The 19,826-nt window shown below is 35.1% G+C and overlaps 1 protein-coding gene across 21 annotated transcripts in view; it reads left to right on the top strand.

Annotated features, from left to right (window-relative positions):
• Nucleotides 1-19,826, top strand: part of da (transcription factor daughterless) — a 38,352-nt gene that overhangs the window by 14,898 nt on the left and 3,628 nt on the right. For 2 of the 21 annotated variants that reach the window (XM_088199367.1, XM_088199364.1), the window contains exons 2-12: nucleotides 8,886-8,932; nucleotides 9,082-9,312; nucleotides 13,063-13,285; nucleotides 14,229-14,368; nucleotides 14,430-14,600; nucleotides 14,669-14,809; nucleotides 17,720-17,785; nucleotides 17,925-18,072; nucleotides 18,139-18,240; nucleotides 18,344-18,491; nucleotides 18,766-18,885. In XM_088199367.1, coding sequence (XP_088055493.1) covers nucleotides 8,886-8,932; nucleotides 9,082-9,312; nucleotides 13,063-13,285; nucleotides 14,229-14,368; nucleotides 14,430-14,600; nucleotides 14,669-14,809; nucleotides 17,720-17,785; nucleotides 17,925-18,072; nucleotides 18,139-18,240; nucleotides 18,344-18,491; nucleotides 18,766-18,885 — 1,537 coding nt within the window. Of the gene's footprint in view, nucleotides 1-8,885; nucleotides 8,933-9,081; nucleotides 9,313-13,062; nucleotides 13,286-14,228; nucleotides 14,369-14,429; nucleotides 14,601-14,668; nucleotides 14,810-17,719; nucleotides 17,786-17,924; nucleotides 18,073-18,138; nucleotides 18,241-18,322; nucleotides 18,492-18,765; nucleotides 18,886-19,826 lie in introns of all 21 variants that reach the window. The other 19 variants (XM_088199363.1, XM_088199361.1, XM_088199378.1 and 16 more) reach the window with 13 other exon arrangements.

The raw sequence follows: 19,826 nt of genomic DNA, 5'->3' as shown, positions 1-19,826 counted from the left end.
AAAAATATAAATTAAAAGTAATATTTCAATTGCGCCGTAGCATATTAAACTTTGAAAAAAATGTATTCCTCTGTTACGGTTAGAACTTTGTATCGTAACCAAAATTTGGATGACTCGTCGAAATTTCGTCGACGAGTCACCCCTTATCTTGTTCCATATGATTCAATTCTTAACAATATACGATTTTTTTTACAATAATAACGTAAAAATGATAAAAGTTTTGCGCTTTAGTTTATAATTATAGCTAAGATTAATTTAATGAATATTTTAGATAGGATCATTATTATGAGTACCTTTACAATCTCAATTTCTCATAGTAATAAATTAAGCTCTTCTTAGCGTGCAAGTATTTCTTACTTGCCCCATCATTAAATGAAAGGTATATAGGTAGTTAAAAACCTCGCAGACAAAGCTCGGTTAAATTTTCGAGGTATCGAACAGGAAGGAAACACTAACATTTTTAGCAGCAGCACCTGGTTCGCTGAACTCTCGGTTAATTTATATCCAATTGCTTCTATAATCAAATCTGTGTTTTATTGTACGTTATGGTCGTTATATCTGCGACATTTAGATGTTTAGTACATAAATATTATTTTATATTGTATCATTATTTTCAAAAAACAATTACACGAGATTCCCTTAGGCGATTTTTTAGTATCGAATCACTATTGTGCATATAGAAAAACACAAATGGTTAGACTATATTATTTCCAATTTAGAATTAATTTGACAAAAAAGCAATACAAATTGACCGCAAACACTATAAAAAAGAGATCTGATTTGGAGCTTTGCTGCTGGTTTTTTCCTATCACGCGCGCTTATTTTTTGCATCAGGTATTCTTTACAAACGTTTTTTTCCTCACTTGTTTAATTTAAATTTTGGCCATATACATACATAAATGCCAGTGTGATTTAAAATATTTAACTATTCCTGTAAACCGTTCTAATGCCACGCGCCACATACGAGGCTCAGTCGCTACGCGACGTAATGCCGAGAGCCACGTACGAGGCATTTACAGAATCTCTTACTTGCGCTACGAAAACATCTTAGAATGAAACAATTTGTATACTTGAGCCACACTTGTAGTCGTTTTTTTTTACCAATATACCCAAGGGACAAGTGTTGCTCCAATGGTCTTAATGCTCCTTTATTTAGTTGTGAAACACATTCGGAAAACATTTGTGAATAGAATGTTTATTGGCGTGTCAACTATGACCGAAATTCGCAGAATTTATTCGTTGAACGAAACAAAATGTTGGAAAGGCCCAACCTTTATAATTTTTTAACGCTTATATCAGAAAAGGTGTGCTTTGCAAATTTGTATTAAATTCGTGTTACGTTTTTGTATTTGTTTAATGACTAAAATTTTTAATTTATTTTTAGTTATTTAATTTATATGCAAATCCGAACAAAACAAACACCGATACAGATCCGATATTTATGTAGGTATATCAAATTCGTTCCAAACATTATTAGCTATTGTATATAGGCAGGGGTGGCCAGACTTTTTGCAGCAAGAGCCCTAGCTACCTACCTGTAAAAATAAAGCATTTTCCTATTGACGCCCTAACTGATCAGTAATTAATGATTATTTAAAATAATTATTATTAATTAATTAATATTTTACAGGCAATTAATTGCTGTTTTGCAATATATTCGAATACTTCGTTCATTGTTTATTTAATATTCGAATAGTTAAAAACTACAAATAATTGAGTACCATAAATTTGCTCCAGTTGAGGGGGGAGGGGGCTATATTTTCTTCAGGGTCCTAGAGCTTAACTTATCAAATGTTGGGGCGGCTGGAATTCAATATAGTGCATGTTGGGGGGGGGGGGGTTTCATCGAGCGTAATCGTTTTGTCTCTGTTATATATAGTATTAAAATTTGAAGAACTGCGATCAATGCTAATGACAACATTTAAGAAATACGATTTGAATATGGTGCTCTACCTTTTAATCACATCTGGTGTAGTTTTATGTCTTGAAAGGTTTAATGGAAACAGGAAGCGATCAAGAAGATGAAGTGCTTTAAAAATAATAAATTAATATTTTTGAATTAGCGACAAAGTTCATCGTGACGTTTCGTCAAAATCAACAAAAGTACATTGTCGTGGTTCAAAATCCACCGCAAGAGGACGGAGGTATGAATTTCTCCTCGAATTTTCACATTCACAAACACTCACACGCGTACACAGCGAGGCACTCTACCAAGGAGTAGTATGAGGCGGCGGCGGCGGCGGAAAAAAAACACGAATTAACCCATAAAAGTTGTAGTCGAAAAGAGCAGCTGCCCGGCCGCACGCCGAGCGAAGGGTACCCCCTTTCTCGCCGCGGGGGAACCCGAGCGCTACGCCCCCGTCCGGAAGGCCCGTTCTCGCCTGGCGCCCCCTCGCCTCGCAAAACGGCTCTTGCGTTTAATGAACTTAAGTGCGTAATTCCCTCGGGACGTTTTGTCTCTTGTTTAATACTCGATGGGTGTGTGTATGTGTGTCGAAAGTGAGCGAGAGAGGGAAAGAGGCCTTCGCGCAGACGCACGTTTTTATAACGTATGTGTATGTGTGTTTGCTTCTCGCTCTCGCCTTGTTATTATTTCTACTATTCTACGTAGCGCAGTTTGTTTATTTATCGCCGGTAATACGCCGCTGCTGCATGTAGAGCGGGGTACGCGATCGGTTCTACTTTTTTGATAAGGTCGAACGTGTATTTCGACTGCCTGCCTATTTGCGTTCTCAAGCTGGAGGTTTTATCCCCTTTTATTCAAGTAACCTGTTGGTCAGGAGTGGGGTTATGAGATCATACAATGAAATGTTCTGACTCGGTTTGTCCGAGTCGGTCAACTAAATCAAATTTACCTGAAATCCATCTTACTGTTATTATGTTGTGCCAAATCTTTACTCCTGAACTCGACTGAGCAGTGTTAATACTTCACATCTCGAGGAAAAGTCTACGGATTTTTCTTCCTCATGCTACCTTCTGCGGGTCTCGAAGGGCCAATAAAACAATATGGTTTAACTTGCAGTATTTTATTTATACATAACGTAAGTAGGCACACCACCGCGTCCGCGTAGTACGGAAGCCTGTAATATAAAAAAGACCGGGCGAAAGTATTCCGCTCAAAAATTGTACCCGGCATGATCCAAACAAATCAGATCAATAATTTCCCCATAATATAAATTCAAATTAAAAATCCACATATTCGAATACTGTTTTAAAGTTGGCCTTATATAGATAGTCATAGAAGGCGACGCAAAACCTCCTTGTTTTAATTATTGGCGATGGTTATATCTTGTGGTGCATATTCGCGATGAACCACGCAACTAGAGTCAAATAAGACTGCCTTGTTCACAGACTCCAGCGTGTCCTGTGCGATCTCCAAACGGAGTTGCTTCTGCTGAATCGTTAGCAGCTTTAGCACGAAGATTCTCCTGAAGCCCAAATCCTTATTAAAAATGTAATGAACGGATTCAATGCTCATGCTAGCGAGTTCCCCGATCGTGATTCGACGATCCTCGTTTGGTTAATGACGATCTCATTTCTAGATGTTGAGGGCCTACCAGAACACAATTCATTCTCCATCTCTGAAGCGGTTGTACCACAATTGAGAATTGATTAATCAAAAAGCTTTTTTACGCCTTTCAATCGTTGATTCAGATTTAGTGGATCAAAATACAAAATTAACAATCATGAAGGTTACTTTGTAATATTGTTAATACATTTGAATAAATGTAAAACGAACGCTGCAACTGGCATTATCTCTTAAATCGAGAAATCGACTTGTTTTGGTTGTTGAGATGCCTAGTATTTAAATTGCGTGCCAAAACACTTCTTATCACCGAAATGTGAAAATGAAATAAAATTTCAACAATAGCGGAAAGGTGCAAAGAAAAAAACACAATCAGATCCACGCTGTGCGGTAACGTGGAAAATTCTACAACGCGTATTTTTTATTTATATAATTGCCACTTTGCGGAGATACAATATCCCTTCGGAGAAAGCCAAGTTTTCCCGGGGGCGGTTTCAATTACATTACAACTTATTTGATTTAATGCCAAGTTAAAAACTCGGCGAGAGTTTAAACTCTCCCGAGCTCTCGTCCTCTTTCGTTTTTCGCTCATTATCATCTTTTGATAATATGCATGCATTAAGACTGTAATTTCAATGTTAATTGCGCAATTGCTGCCGAAAAGTTAGTCGCGCATAAATAAGATATATGATAATCGTATCGTACTTCTTGGAATAGAATACGACTAGATTACACGCCGACCCTAATGTCACATAAAAAAATAAAATAAAGCATCAATTTTTACATAGATATTTATACGTTTATTCATCATTCACCGTTTCAGAAAGAGGACAATTTATGGAACAAAATCTTAAAATAATTCCCTGTTAAATCGCGCCCGTTCAGAAGATTTTTGATACAAAATGCTACATATGTTACACCGAAACGCTTATCCCGTGAAATAGGCAAAAAATTGCCTAATTCATGAAAAGCGCAAGCCCGTTGCTTTATTCCTGAATTAGGCAAAATAACTGCCGAATGCATGCATTAAGTGTTTTTTTGGAGTTACGCCAAATGTGATTTTTGACAGTTGCGAAATGTCACATTTATTAAAGAGTCCAATTTTTTTACTCCTGTAAAGTGTAACTGATCCCGGGAGGTTGGTAGATATATTGTAATTTAATGAAATTGCAGAATTATTAACTATAATAAATATTTCGTGTAATTGCTAGACAGGTTAGGTGCTCACAAGCGACAGCAAGCGATAGTTGGCCAGAACAGAGAACACCCCATGAATAACTCTGCAACAATAATGGGATGTAAACTGTTTTAATCAACGCTCGCTCGCAACTAACATGTACAAAATATTTGTACGTCGTATTATAATTCTAGACTTTTTTGCCATTATAAATGAAGATGAACATTACTGTAGTTAATGACATTTGGTCAAGTTACGAAAAACACCACCGGAGCGCTACTATCTTCTTTGCTCAATGCGCGAAATAAGCATAACAATTCCTGTCCACTTCACGCATTCGGCAGATAATTTGCCTAATTCGTGAATTAGGCAATTTTTGGCCCATTTCTGGCAATAAGCGATTTCACCGATTCGATGTGACACATTCAAAACCGTCTAGGCAAATACGAATATGTATTATTATGTTAATTAAATTAATTTAAAAAATATCTATTACTTTTCAATTATTTATTGGTAAATAGTGTTTGTACCAATAAATTATTTCTGAAGCTCTTATTTATTTGATTTACATTAATCTTAATTATTGTAAATCAACATAAGTGTATTAAAATTGTTAATCAATGGCTTTTGGATGAGAATTTTTAATGTATGAAATTATGTAGATAATGACTGCTGTATTTTAAGTTTAATTTTATGACAGACTATTCAGACATATTGCCCAGGGAGTAACGCACGTTACCCGTGTCGGATTTTTTATTTATTTATCCAGCGCGTGTTACATAACCCAAACACCCACGGTTTGTTATGGTGTCGCGACGCCAAATCTGCCGGAGACCGTGGGATAATATCAAAATATTGATTATCATCGCGTGCATAATAATATTTGCCCACTCTGCGCGTGAGGGGTGTCCCAGTAGCGATCCACAAGTGGCACTTAACCCTCCAATGAAAATTAACATGTCGCCGATACACATAACCTAAAGGGGACGAAAACACAAAAACTACCCGCCGACTTGTGGATATGGGGGGTTGGCACGCGTGCTTCGCCCCCCCCCCCCCCCCCCCCCGATAATCCAGAGATTTTCAGTGACGAGCTAATGACACGTGCCGTTACGGACACACACCCACAACGTTTAAGATAACGCGATAAAGCGTCTTACACCTGGCGGAGGAGAAACATCGTTGCCCTTCACGATTTCTTTCTCACTCTTTACGTGTATACCAGGGATGGCCAAACTTTCAAGTCCACCCAATGGCGAATCAGTCGTTTCTCTCCCGAAAATCATGATAAAGGTAATAAATACATGTGATCTAGTTATTAATATCAGCGCATTCGCCCAACATAATGGTTAGCCTCAATGTTTTTTTACCGTTCCTCTTTATTTAAATCTATCTAACAATATATGCTTAATAAGAACTTGCGACTCGTGGCTTGTGAGTGGTTAATTTACTACAGTGATTAAATTGTATTACTCAACTGTTATTTTTTTAAACTTATTTGACTTGATAGTCATCATAAAATATAGTCGCGATCGATGTCTTAGCTAACCCCTACTGAAACAAACGTAAAATCCCCTTCTTCACGGGGATCGTTCTCTCTCCAAATCCTTGCACAAGGGATTGTGTAATATTAACAAGCGCGAAAATATGTCCCAGTGTGTCCAAATGTCGCGTGCTCCATTCATGGTCATTCGCATGGGGTGAAAGAGGCGGTTGAAACGTCATCGGCGCTTAAAAATATGACGGTTGGGTTCGAGTTTCTGGCTAACTGGTTTTTCCCCCCTAGTTTGTACAGTGGATTTCTTTCTATAAAATTATCAGCGTGCCTATCAATTTGCGTGTATGCGGAACGATGAGTAATGACGGATGTCTAAAGAAAACAAGGCTTGTTCGCGAAACGCTCGATATGTGCGCTATTGATTGACTCGGTTAACCCCGTGTCTAGTTAGTTAGGGCGGTTATAATATGCACTTAACTAAAAGATCGTTTATTTACTGGCACACGCGAGATGAGAAAACCGCGGTATTATTTTATTACCTGTAAATAAATTTGATATTAAATGATTAGTGGGTTAGTTTTGGTTGACACTTAAGAATTGTTACCCAAAAAACGCACTTGACACGTTCAGGTCTGGCTACACATATGTGCGTCTTTTGGGTACTAATTAGCTATCTATTTTTATTAAATTTGTAAATCTTTTGACTAATTAGGTAAAAAACTTTTAATTAGATTCTAGTTGTACATCGGGTTCTTATAATTTGAAATTTTCGATAACCACGTTTATATATTCGTGACAAGATTTGTAATCTGTTCATTTTCAAATATTGAATTTGCAAATTATGAAAAAATTAAGAAAAATAGCAAATATATCAATCGCGATCGACCTGTCGACCGCGAAACTATTTGCGGTCGACCGCGTTTTAGTATGATATACATCGTATTTCGAGGTAAAACGTTTGCCAAACCATTGTTTCTTGCGTGGCGGTCTCTAAAAAAAATTTAAGATTAAGATTTTTTTTAATTTTTAAGATTATATATATGTAATGAATAAATGTAATATTAATTTTGAGGTTTGGATGCTTCTCTGGATCATATGATAATAAATATCAATACATTGTCTAATTTTCTCAAATCTTCTTATCAACATAGTTTTCTCAAAGAATATGTTTAATTGGTCTGGTTCTCTTAGAACTGCAAAATGTCATTTGCGATCACATAGAATTTTATTTCCGGTTCTCCAGAAAGTGTAAATGTGGGGGGTTGAATTGATAACGGTGGCGTTTTTCTAATTTTGGACTAATGTGTCCTGTGGTAATTGGATAATAGTATCCGATGTGCTGCTCGAAGATTAACTGTTAGTACTTTGTAGTGAGTGGATGATGCTAAATCATCAAATTCACTATCGGTTTCATACTTTGATTATTAGCCATTATATTGTGATAAAAAATAAGAAATTCTAAATTAAATAAAGTTCGCGAACCACAAAATTATAATTATCAAAAAAATATTCACAAATCACAAACACGATAATGAGTATGCAATCAACTAAGTTTGAGGAATACCGGTCTAAACAAAATTATTGTAAATAATTTTGTTTTAAAATCTAAAAATACACTAGAATACGAATAATCGATCATATTCACCTATTCTATAGCAATAACACCACCTAAATTTGATCGTAAAATGGATAACAATGTGCTTCATCGCATAAAAGTGGTGACCGATTTAGGTGTCCTATTTCAAGAGGAGTACAATCAGTATAGAAACATATCTAATAAAGCCTCAGATATTAAGATTTGTCTTGCTATACGGACATCAATTGATGAGCTTGATGGCACTGTCCTTGTTTATTCACTAAACAAATTTAATCCATAAGCAGAATATAAAAAAGACTAATATTTTAATGTATTTCTTAATGCATAAAGATTCTCTTTTATTATTCCCCTGGCCGTACTCGTTTTCTTATACCTAACTATCCTTAAATTATCTTTATTTCTTATTACATACTCATTAAAATCATTCAGTCATGATGTTAAATAATGCAACCGACTCACTTTCAATAGAAAATGTTTCTCAGATACCTATACATGAGGGAATATAAATTCTACATACATATAAATTCTACAAAATTCTTACAAGGTACGCTGTGATATGATTTCTTCGTATGAGTCGGTTCGACTAGTATATTTGGGAAAGTATTTTCAAAGTACCGCATGTGATAAAAAGTATTGGACAATCCAATAAGCACAATTATCTATCTTTTTAATCAGTTTTTCATCCAGATACTCGCAGTTGATACATTTTTTATTATTTGAAATACCGCATGCAAAAGTATCGGACAGCTCACCAATAGGCACAGTTATATTTAGGATAGAATCAATTATTTCAGTAGCAAGTCGCAGGGTGTAAAAGTCTGGCCACCTATGTTTTATTTATTCCATTACTAAACTTCGATTTAAAGCCGTTTGTCTCAGATCACTCTTCGCGTTACGTGCGATCCTTTAATACAGTGTCAGTCATACTATTTTGGCATCGTGGTTTTTTAGATTTAAAAAAGTCGCAGCCCCCGTGTATCCAAAACGCTACCGTCTTCTGTATTGTCCCATATACGAAACCTTGTAAATAACTCCTCATGCATTTCAAAACTTAAAACTAATCAATTCATTTCGTTCCTTGTTTCAGAAAAATCAGGATTTCAGAGTCCCTATGGCGGCATGGACAATGGCATGGTGAGTGTTCCGTTTCTTTAATATTTTAATTTAGCATCTTGTTACCCCCCATTCCACTCTCGTCGTCATCCACTAACAACACACCATCACCTCGATTATTTCGACGTATACTTGAATGACGTTTCTGTCGCTGGATGCTGCACGCGCAGTACGGCGTGGCGCCGTCGAACAACGGCTACGGACCGGAGCCGACGTACTTCCGGGCGGCGTCTCGAGCGGCGCCCCCGCAGCACCGGGGGGCGCCGCACCATCCGCACCACCAGCCGCATCACCACCACACGCACGGGCCCGCCGGCGGAGGGGTGGCTGGACAGGGGGCGCCCGGAGGGGGCGGAGGCCCAGCCGGAGACGCCGCCGCGGCCGACGTGCCTCCGCACTGGGTGAACACGCCACTATGTGTTGTTGTTACTGTTGCTGTTGTTGTTTCGCTTACTGTTCTTCGTTTTCTGGCTGCTGCACAATTTTTATTATTTCATAGCTTTTGAATGTAATGAATATGCTAAAACCATATTACGTTTGTATGTGTTATAAAACAGGAATTTCGAAAATTCCAAACCTCTTAAAAAAATAGAATAGAATTAGATTTACAGTTAATGTGTGATTTAAGTGCACATGCAAATGTGCGAATACACCTTTGTGAAAATGAAAACATTTTTTTTTCTTGCTATTTTGGTTCTTGACACGTTCGCGTCCGGCTACGCATATGTACGTATTTTGGGTACCAATCTATAAAAGTCGTTTTTTGCACCTGTACATCTTTAGTTACTTTACCTAAAAAATCGACCAAAAGTAATATAAAGCTTATTATCATAAATCTCATTACTTTTTGATGGATCATTCAAAAAATACAATACATTAATGTGATGTTAGTTTTTTAAACTTTAAACTTTTACCGAAGTATACCAACATTTTTTTATATTTCTCCAAGATGTTGAAAAGATGTGGAAAGGTAATGCTGTTTCTTTACGATTTGTACCTCTTAAAATAAATCTATTCGTTAACCCTTGAATAACTACTCGAATGTTGCCATAGAGACAGCATGCCTAGTTTGCCGTGTTACTTGAGTGCCATTTCTTGATATTTTTAATATATTAGGTCTTTCAATATACAGTATTTGTTTTTCTACTTTTCCTACAGAAGACCGTCTTATAAGTTCGGCGAAAGCCGCAAGAATTATGTAGATTTCTATAATCCATATATAGGTTTATACTTTTATTTTTATTTTAATTCAATATTTATTCTTTATTTTTTACAAAAAAATAAAGAATACTGCATATAGTACCATAGGTGGCCATACATATTCATGGTGCAATGCATGGAGTGCCAGATATGACTTACTGTATGTAGTGCCATATTTGGCCTTATAAAGAACCTCAAATTTACTTACCAATATTCAATGTTTTTTGACATATTTTTTAAACGCGTTTTGTACATTATGTTCAAACGCGTAGCAATGTGACGTTACCAACTGACGCACTACAAAAGACTACCAACGGGTTAACGCATTTTCTGGTTTTGATGACTGATGGCAAAGTAGTCGCAATTATGTTACCGAAGATGTGTCACTGTATGCAGTGAGTCGAAAAATAATCAGAAAGAAGAGATTTTTTAAATTAAGTTGTGAGGCCATATATGGCACATCTAATATTTTTTATAAAAGTTATAATTTTTAATGTTTTCAATAGCCGCCATTTTGAAACATGATGGATGATCAGGGTGGATAAGGATACTAACAATATCTATTTCACATAAATATTTTAATTTCTTTTTCTGAAAGATTTTTACCTCTATTTTTTTTATTATATTTATTATAGCTCATTTGATATTTTCTACGCGGCCTAATAAAAAATAAGGAATCAATCACAAAAAATAAAAATTATAAAATTCCCGATGCGTAGCTACTTACGTTTAATTTTTAGTTTTAGAAAGAAAAATAAATATGTCGTTCGTCAAATCGATACTACACATAGTTTGTGGCAATTTTAGCCTAATTTTTTTAAAATCGAATATTCTTCTGATTAGTTTAATAAAACATATTATAATGGTTAAAGAAAGGCACACTTAATATAGTTCTAATAATGTATTTTGTATTACATTTTCGTGGATCGAGCTAAATTCGCGTAGACCGAGAGCAGACTACGAAGAGCCGACTAGCCGCGTAGAGCTGCTCCTATAATCCGCTTTCCGTGTAGCGGCCTCGTAAAATATTCAACGCTACACCGTAATTCGCTCCCGAGTGCGCATATACGTACGTGTACGTGTGCATGTATGGATTAGTACATATACGTTTCCCAAAAATGTACTTTGTATGTATGCGGCGAACGTGTGCCGTTCGCACCTTCCCGGCGTCGATTCGTCCTCAAAACGGAAAAACTCGTTTTTGCTCGAAAAGGATCATCCAGACGTGCACGAGATTCTCGATGGCATTGAATAAACTGTACTCACTCAGTAATTCGTCCTTTTTCATACGCGGTCTCGTTCTCAAATTTAGATCTAGAATGCCAATACATATGTTTACTTTTATGTAAAAACAATATGTTTCGAGTTGGTCAAATACTATGATGAAAAATCCAACAGGCAGCTGGCTATAAAGTACTATCTAAAAAATATTGGTAAAAGCCGTCAAATGCATTCCAATCCCTAAAAAAGGTCACATGAAAAAATAAAAAAATATCCGGAAAAGGGTAATATATATATATATATATACATATTTCTCGCTATAGGGCTTGATAGTAGTTTCTTAATTATATGATATTTGTTCAATATAATTAACTCGAATGCATAGACCCAGCGGCGCTCAATATGTATGTTTATATACTAACATTACAGGTTACAGGAGCCAATAAATAATTGATGATCCGATTCCGAAACATTAAAAGTTTCGCTGTAACTCACCTTACGTGTTGTTACTTTCCGAGAACTTTCAACTTTTATTTTTATGTAGGAGTTTCGCCGTAATATTTTTCCATGCCGCTGTGTCTCGAGTATTCGACTACCGATTATTTGCTTAAGATTTAACCGTTCAAACGTGCATCGATTAACCCATTGAATCCGCGGTATTTTTTAACCTCGGTCGTCAACCGGTTCGCGATCAGAACCGCCGACCTTTTTTTTTTACCTCCATCTCGTTCCGCAACAGCTGTTCCTCTCTCGAAATCCCGACGTTGCCAAACCCAGTCCGCGCGCGCACAGTTTGGGAAGCGGCGACGTTAAATATCCGAGTCGCTTGTGAAGTCGGTGCGAACGCCGACACGTGCGTTTGACGTTTGCGATCAGCTGATCGCCGCGCTCGGCGCGAACGTAACTTCGTTATCATGAATGGACACACGCACTCTGTGAGAAGGCGTCGATTAGGCGCCGTGTATGTATGTCTCGTTTGCATGTTTTGTCGCTTGTGTGTTATAACATTGTTCGAACGTTTATGTTTGTGTCGTATTATTAATTTTTTTGTTATAAATGTCGTTATTTTTTTATTCTGTCAACTAAGCAAAACCTCATAATGTGGTCCATATGGATTCAAGAAAGACGTTGTTTACCCACACGTAAGATATGATGTGGAGATTTTTATGCTTTACCCATATATATACATTTACATATTTTTATGCAACCCTAGTTCTGATTTTCTATAAATTTATATTACATATGAAAAATAAATACTAACATAATATATGCACATCATAAAGGCTGCACCTTATTTGACTATACATTAATTTAATTAAAATAGCTATATGTTGACATTTGGATCAAATCATATTTGCATATTCAATATGAATATGGTAACATTTACATAATGCAAGCTATGATGAAGAAATCAATGTCTTTCATAGAAATATACACAAGACACAAAACTCGCCCTTTCCTATTTGTTTCAATAACTTCATGGGTGGGCGATTGTGCTGCATCAGCGTTTTTTGAACACCAGTTTTCCTAGAAGCTTTATGACTAGTGTGCATAAATGCTTAGTGTTTCATTTTTATTCTTGTATCGAGTTTTTTTTATGTATCATATTTTATGTGCAGAATCCGCTATGTTTGTGTGTGTGTTTTTTATTTTATTTTTATTCATCTATATATATGGAAATAATTACTGATATGCGACTATAAATTATAACGTCATATCAATGCTTTCAGTATGGATCTGACGAATTCGGACAGGACTCGCCCTCAAGATACTCATCACCGAAAGGCGCCACACCAGGCACCGGTAGCTATCAACACGGCGGATATTACGGAGCGGGTAGCGCCGGCAGCACTGGCCCCGATGGAGGACCGCCACAAGACGAATGGATACCTTATCACAACTACCAACCGCCCAATTCATACATACAGCAAGATCATTACGCTATGTCACCAGGTGATCAAGACATAAATTATTGCCCTGCCTATCCTATATGTCTCATGATGTAGATCGTCATTTCTATTGTTCATATTTAAGAAACTATTAAACCCTACTATTCTAATATAAATATGTATTTTTTGTAATGAAACATATTTGATTCAATATAGTTTTAGCATATTTAACCACTTCATGCCTGAAATATTTTTCAAGTCGTTAAAAAAAACGATAACTCCTTTTTTCGGTAATTAACAGTGAACACCCCATGAATCTCTACAATGTTTTATTTCCAAAGATTCACCTTACATAAATGCACAAACAATTTGTTTTATGGAACAAAGTATTTATTTAAATGCACATGTCTCTTAAAATAATTCCCTTTTAAATCACACCCGTTTTTTTATAATATAATAATAAAATTAAACAATAGAAATAATGATACATAATCCCATCTTTGCCTAATTGTTTTAAATTCTGAGAAATAAAACAAAATATGCATTAGAATAATACAATATTATTAAAATGAATTACTAAACGCAAATAAAAATAGAAAAACCTAATAGGTCATATGAAAAATGGTTCGGTGATTATTGCGCACAGTGAAAATTTCAAACAGCAATTCCAACTATAGATGATCAATATATATGTATATGTATATTCAAGAATACGTCAATATATATAAAAAAGTAATGTCAATATGATTTTAATTTAAAAATATAATATTTTAGAAATATTTTACAATTATATTAGCAATTTACATTAGTTTGATACACTTACATTTACTATAATTACACTAATTTTTACTTAAAATAGAGCAAAATATAAAGCTGTTAAAATTAAAAATAATCTATATTTGACAATCAAACAATCACCTATATTTAGAATTTTCAGTGTCTTTTACATTTCGGACCCGTCCTTAAGCGGTTAAGAAGCTTGTTTTAATTTTTGTTTTCATATACAGGTATTCCCGGTCATGGCGTTGTCGAAGCTCTCGGCGGAGACCTTCCTCCACAACAACCTTTACCACCGATGTCTTCGTTCAGAGGCGGCGGACAACCCTCGCCCGCATCAGATCTCCTGACTAAAGCCTCCCTACAAGCAGTGAGTTCGTCGAATAAAATATCACACAAACTCGAAACTAAACTCTCACTTTTATCGTCAGATATACTCTGGGAGTGGAGGCGGCGGCGGAGAGCATAGTATATCGTCATATGGTTCAAATCCGTCCACGCCTGTAAATAGCCCACCTCCGTTACAACAGCACCACCACCAGCAATACGTTAAGCACTTACACTTGTCACATCAACCTTCACCGGCGAATCCACAAGGCCAGGTAGCGAAACGTACGATCGCAGCCATCGTATTTGCGAATTTACGCTAATTTTATGTCTCAATTCGCAGAATCAACAGTGGGTAGTCGGGGGCGGACTCTCGTCGCCGGCGGCGGGTGCTCCCGCGGCGCCCCCGCAGTTAGTCAACGGTCTCGTCCTGAGCAACGGCGCTCCGACACACTTCTCTCAGCCGCCTTCGACGCATTTAATGGTAAACGTCACATCTATCGCGTCTTCTAGAGATTAACGTCGATGCGAACTGGATGGATTTTGTTTGTGTTTTTGAGTGCCACACTTAAGTTTTTTTTATTGCTTTAAATCGCATTATTTTGCACACGTTATTTTTTAGTGAACAATAGTTTTGAAGAATCAACTTCAAACTAAAAGTTAGCAAAATAAAACAATTTTATGTTTTCAAAACACGCGTAAAGTGAAACCTATTGTGATTTTTTTGTTTATGTAAATATGATAGTGCTGTTGTGATAATATTTACGTTTTTTTTATACTAATCTCGGATTAACGTTTAGAAATATTAAGCACAGTTCGTTTTAGTAATATAAAATTCAATTCCTTTTACATCCTATATTTAAATAATTGCATAAATCTTTATTTTCACACAATCAGCTCTTCCAATTCATCGTTCATCTTATTCCAGCGTATTTTATGGATCTGTATTTCTTAAGATTGTACGCTCCAGAGATTCTAATTAAGCATTTTTTACGATTCGCATTTAGAAAAATATAAATAAGATTATTGTTAAAAACAATATTCATATACTCACACTACAACAAGATTTGAGATACCTCGACACATCTATAATATTATACGCCAATTTTATTTTTTAACACTTGCTTTGGAATATACTCATTTTTTTTTTATTGATTTGTATTACATTGAACGTCGTATAATTATGAAATTGTGTTCAAATTTGTTATTATAATGAATATTCTACTTCTGATTCTAGTTTTTTGCTAGCATATGTATATTTTTAATATATTAAAGATGCAATACATTAATTTTCATGTAAAAACTATTAGCGCATAAATCAGATAATTGGATACCAACAAAATATATTTTCGCTGGCTTTTCAAATTGAGTTTCATAGACATTTTAGAGCAGCATATAATATCACTAGCTCATATCAGTTAAATTTATTTTCGCTAGTAGGAATATGTATCTACTGGTGAAAATGTATTTGGACTTCACCGGTAAAAATATATTTTTACCGATAGAAATATATACTTATCGATGAAAATATAACTTCACTGATAAATACACAAATTCACTGTAACACTTAACATTATAAGTCACAAGTAGCCGTAAAATGCTAAAAACGACTATACTAGGTAGCAAAACATTTAATTTGAATAGGGTTACTTTGGACCTCATTCTGGTCCTTGGTTTCAATTGCGTTCAGGTCAGGACTGTTTCCTGGCCACGTTAATGATGTGATTCCCATTAACTCTTTGAATTGTGTAATCTCTGAAAGTTTAATGTAAAAACTATAATTGGACTTACAGAACGAGCTCGATGGCATAGTGCAGAAACATCTTGCAAAATGGGTTCAGCAGTATGTTGGGAAATTTTTTCAGGGGTTGGAATAAAGTCGTTTTATACAATAAATTTATATATTTTTGCATTCATGGTGCCCTGAACGAAATTTACAGAGCCCAATCCGTAAGCTGTCATACACCCTCAGATCATAGGGTGAGTGCTTGATAAATCGATTAATGCATAAGAAATGAAATCTTTCGCTTTTTATTGAAATCTTAAGGGATGAAATCTTGCGCACAGTCACTTACCATCTGCTCCAAACAGATTAAATTTGTATTCGTCAAAGAAAGCCACTCTTCTCCAATCTTCGATGGTCCAATGGCAATGAGCTTTTACCCATTCAAGGCGATTCTTTTTCATTTTCTCAGTAAGTATTTTTTGCTGGGTTTCGTGCTTTAAATCCAGCTACAACCAAACGTCTATTCACTGTCTGTCTCGAAATATACGAGTTTGAAGTAGACTGCAATTCTGTTTGTATATCAGCAGCAGTTTTGAGTCGATATTTTTTATGATATCCTTTATTCTGCGGTCTTCTCGAGCAGACGTCATACGGTTCTGACCACCCCCTTGCAACCTCTCTAGAATTCCTGTTTCGCGATGTTTTTAAATAAATTTTCGAATAACAGAACCACTAAACACCACTCTTCGCGCTATCTCTAGAATTGAAACATTTCGAGATATGCAATTATTTTAGATTTTACTGTGATCGACATTTGTTTATATCTCTCCATGATTTTGGGTCTCTTTACATTACCGAGGCTAACGTGCAATTGAGAAGGCTTTACAAGTTAAAATATTTTGTAAATTATTACCAGAGATGCACATGATCATAAAAAAAATACAATAGAAGAAGTTTTAAGGAGAGAATACATTTTAATAATAGAATTCGTGAAATATTGCCTGTGAAACTTTCAATTGGCCACAGCTGTAATACCAATAAATTAAAGAATACGAAATAAATGATCATAACAAAAAATATTGAGAGCCTCTGAATTGATATAAAAAAATCCACAAAATCCGAATAATATATAAAAAATATGTAAAAAATAAATTTACAAAATTTAATAATAGAAGTGTTTAAATAAATAAAACATATAAAAAAAGTAGTAAAACACAAAAGCTATAAAACGTTGAGAATCACCGATTTTTTTCTATAATTAGAAATGTAATATAAAATAATAATAAATAATTATGGAAAAATATTAAATTTAACTCACTATTCAAAGGGTTAGTGTGAGTTTTTTTAATGCATAAATTTGTGCAAACGATATTCAATGTATTAAACATTAAAGAGTATTTTATCAAAGTAAAAGTGTTAAAAGTCGATTGGTTATAATGATTTTTTTCAAAAATTAGTAATCAACGTTTATAAAATAATTTAAGTGTGTAACTTAAAATATAAATTAAGTTACTTTTGTAGCAAAAAAAGTGCAAAATTGTTGCACATTGTCATAGATAACAAATTAAATAGACATTGTTCATGTGATTTGATTGTGTATTAGTTTTTTTTATAGTTAGTTTTCGTTTGCATGTTTTTCTTTTATTTTTATTTTTTTATTTTCCAAAGCCCGCGCCAGAGCAACAAAGGCTCGATGATGCTATCGGGTACCTGAGGGATCATTCTGAAGTTGTAGTGAGTATTTTGTTTCGCTTCACCGTTTAATTTGCATCATTTTCTAATCTCTCACACTATCAGCTGCACGTATTCGATGATACGAAATTCTCTATAGTTTGTCTTGAATTTTAACACGAATCGCTTGCTTTATTTCTAGGGAACTCGCATGGAGGAGAGATTAGACGACGCTATCAACGTCCTAAGAAATCACGCAGAATCACAAATAGGTCTTTCGTTACTGGGAGCAGAATACGCCTCAGAATTAGCAGCGCCGCCACCGTTACATCCGGCTCCTCATCCTTCTGGTATGCATTTAAAAAACAACGTACAATATATTCGAAGAAATTAATTCATTTTTTCAATTTTTTAAGGTCGTCTTCATCCCGGAGTAGTGCCTTCCGTTCATCATCTTCAACCGCAAACTGTGACCGATGTACCTGTTAAAATTGAAAGGTTGCACACAGCGAATCCAAGTAAGGATAAATTTAACTGTTGAATGCATAAATTGCCTTTTTACTATTTCTTTCGGTGCCATTAGCTATGATTAATATTCAGAAGACTTTTTGGAAATTCCAGAAAAACGCAAAGAGCCGCCAGATTCTTCTAGTTCAGAATTAAAACAAATACCTCCCGATGCCACACCTTCAGCTTCAGCTCCATCATCTTCGTCCACAGCGTCGGCGACCAGAGCGCAACCTGCACCTCCGAAACGATCGAGGAGATAGTGAGTTACACATCATCGTGTTGTATTTACAACTGAATATTCTCAAATGCATCAAACATTATATATATAATCCTAATCATGCTAATGTCCAAAATATGAATGACGATATCTACGGTATTGTTAATCATAAAAATAACTAAGCTATTCAAAAACGTTCTAAGATTTTAATATTTCATATATATATATATATATATTTGTTATGTGTATGAAATAGACAAATGTTAAAATATGCTGAATATCGGGATAGTTAGGGACTATAGTCAAATTTCTGTAGCTCATTAAACAGTTATGGTGCCAGTTGCTCGAGTGCTGACGAGGGAGATGACAATGCTGACCCTGGTACAAAGGCGGCGCGCGAGAAGGAAAGGCGGCAGGCCAACAACGTCAGGGAGAGGTGAATATTATAACTGCCAGCACCGCATGTAGTAGTACTCCATCACTTTTCATCTCCTTATCATTATCATCATCATCATTGTCATTCCTAAAGTGCATAAAATATTATTTTATGGATTAGATTCAGGTTAAAAATCTATGAAATAGAATAATTAACTAATATGTTCATGAATTTTTTTTATTGTTTGTAACCAACCAAATATATTGGTATTTTATCATCAATTTTTTATGTTTATGTTCAAATAAATATAAAATTGTGTTTATATTTAAGATGTTAATCATTAAAATGTATTTTTTTCATGCAATTAAGGTTTCTTATAAGAATAGTATTGATATATTTGGTTTGTTATTTTTTTTCAAATCCTTTGCGATCTAAATAAAATAATAAATTGAATCGTAAAAAAATAGTTCGACGCTATAAAATCATGCTAGCAAGAAAGTCGATTAAAAACCACACATTTATCGCACTACAATAAGTAATTAATCCCTTGTTCGTAATAAATACATCAGTGACATATTGTGGGTTTATTTTCATAACTAAAAACTTAAAATAATAATTACTCATTGATTTGTTACCGAGCTTTTTGGGAATACTTTATAAGTATCGATAAACGAGAAATATTAAATCTTATATTGAAACAATTTGTATACTTCAACAGCACTGGTAGTAGTTTTTCTCTAAATATACTAGTTCCTAGTGCCGATACAAAATCCATTCTTCCTTTATTTTGTTCCAAAATGCGACACAATTATATGCTTCCCAACAAAAAATGCTTTTACGCCTTCGAATAGAATGTTTATCAGCGGTGTCTACAACGACTGAAATTCGCAGAATTCGTTCGAACGAAACAAAATGCTGGAAATGCACACCCTTTATTATCGTTTAACGCCTATCTTAAAAACAGGTGTGTGTCGCATATTTTTGTGAATTTATAAATTATT

This window comes from Plectrocnemia conspersa, unplaced genomic scaffold, assembly GCF_051122295.1.
Source record: "Plectrocnemia conspersa isolate PC_06_02 unplaced genomic scaffold, ASM5112229v1 ptg000012l, whole genome shotgun sequence".
In the NCBI taxonomy this organism is placed as follows: Eukaryota; Metazoa; Arthropoda; class Insecta; order Trichoptera; family Polycentropodidae; genus Plectrocnemia; species Plectrocnemia conspersa.
Note: the sequence above shows the minus strand (reverse complement) of the source record. Positions and strands in the feature narration are given on the sequence as shown.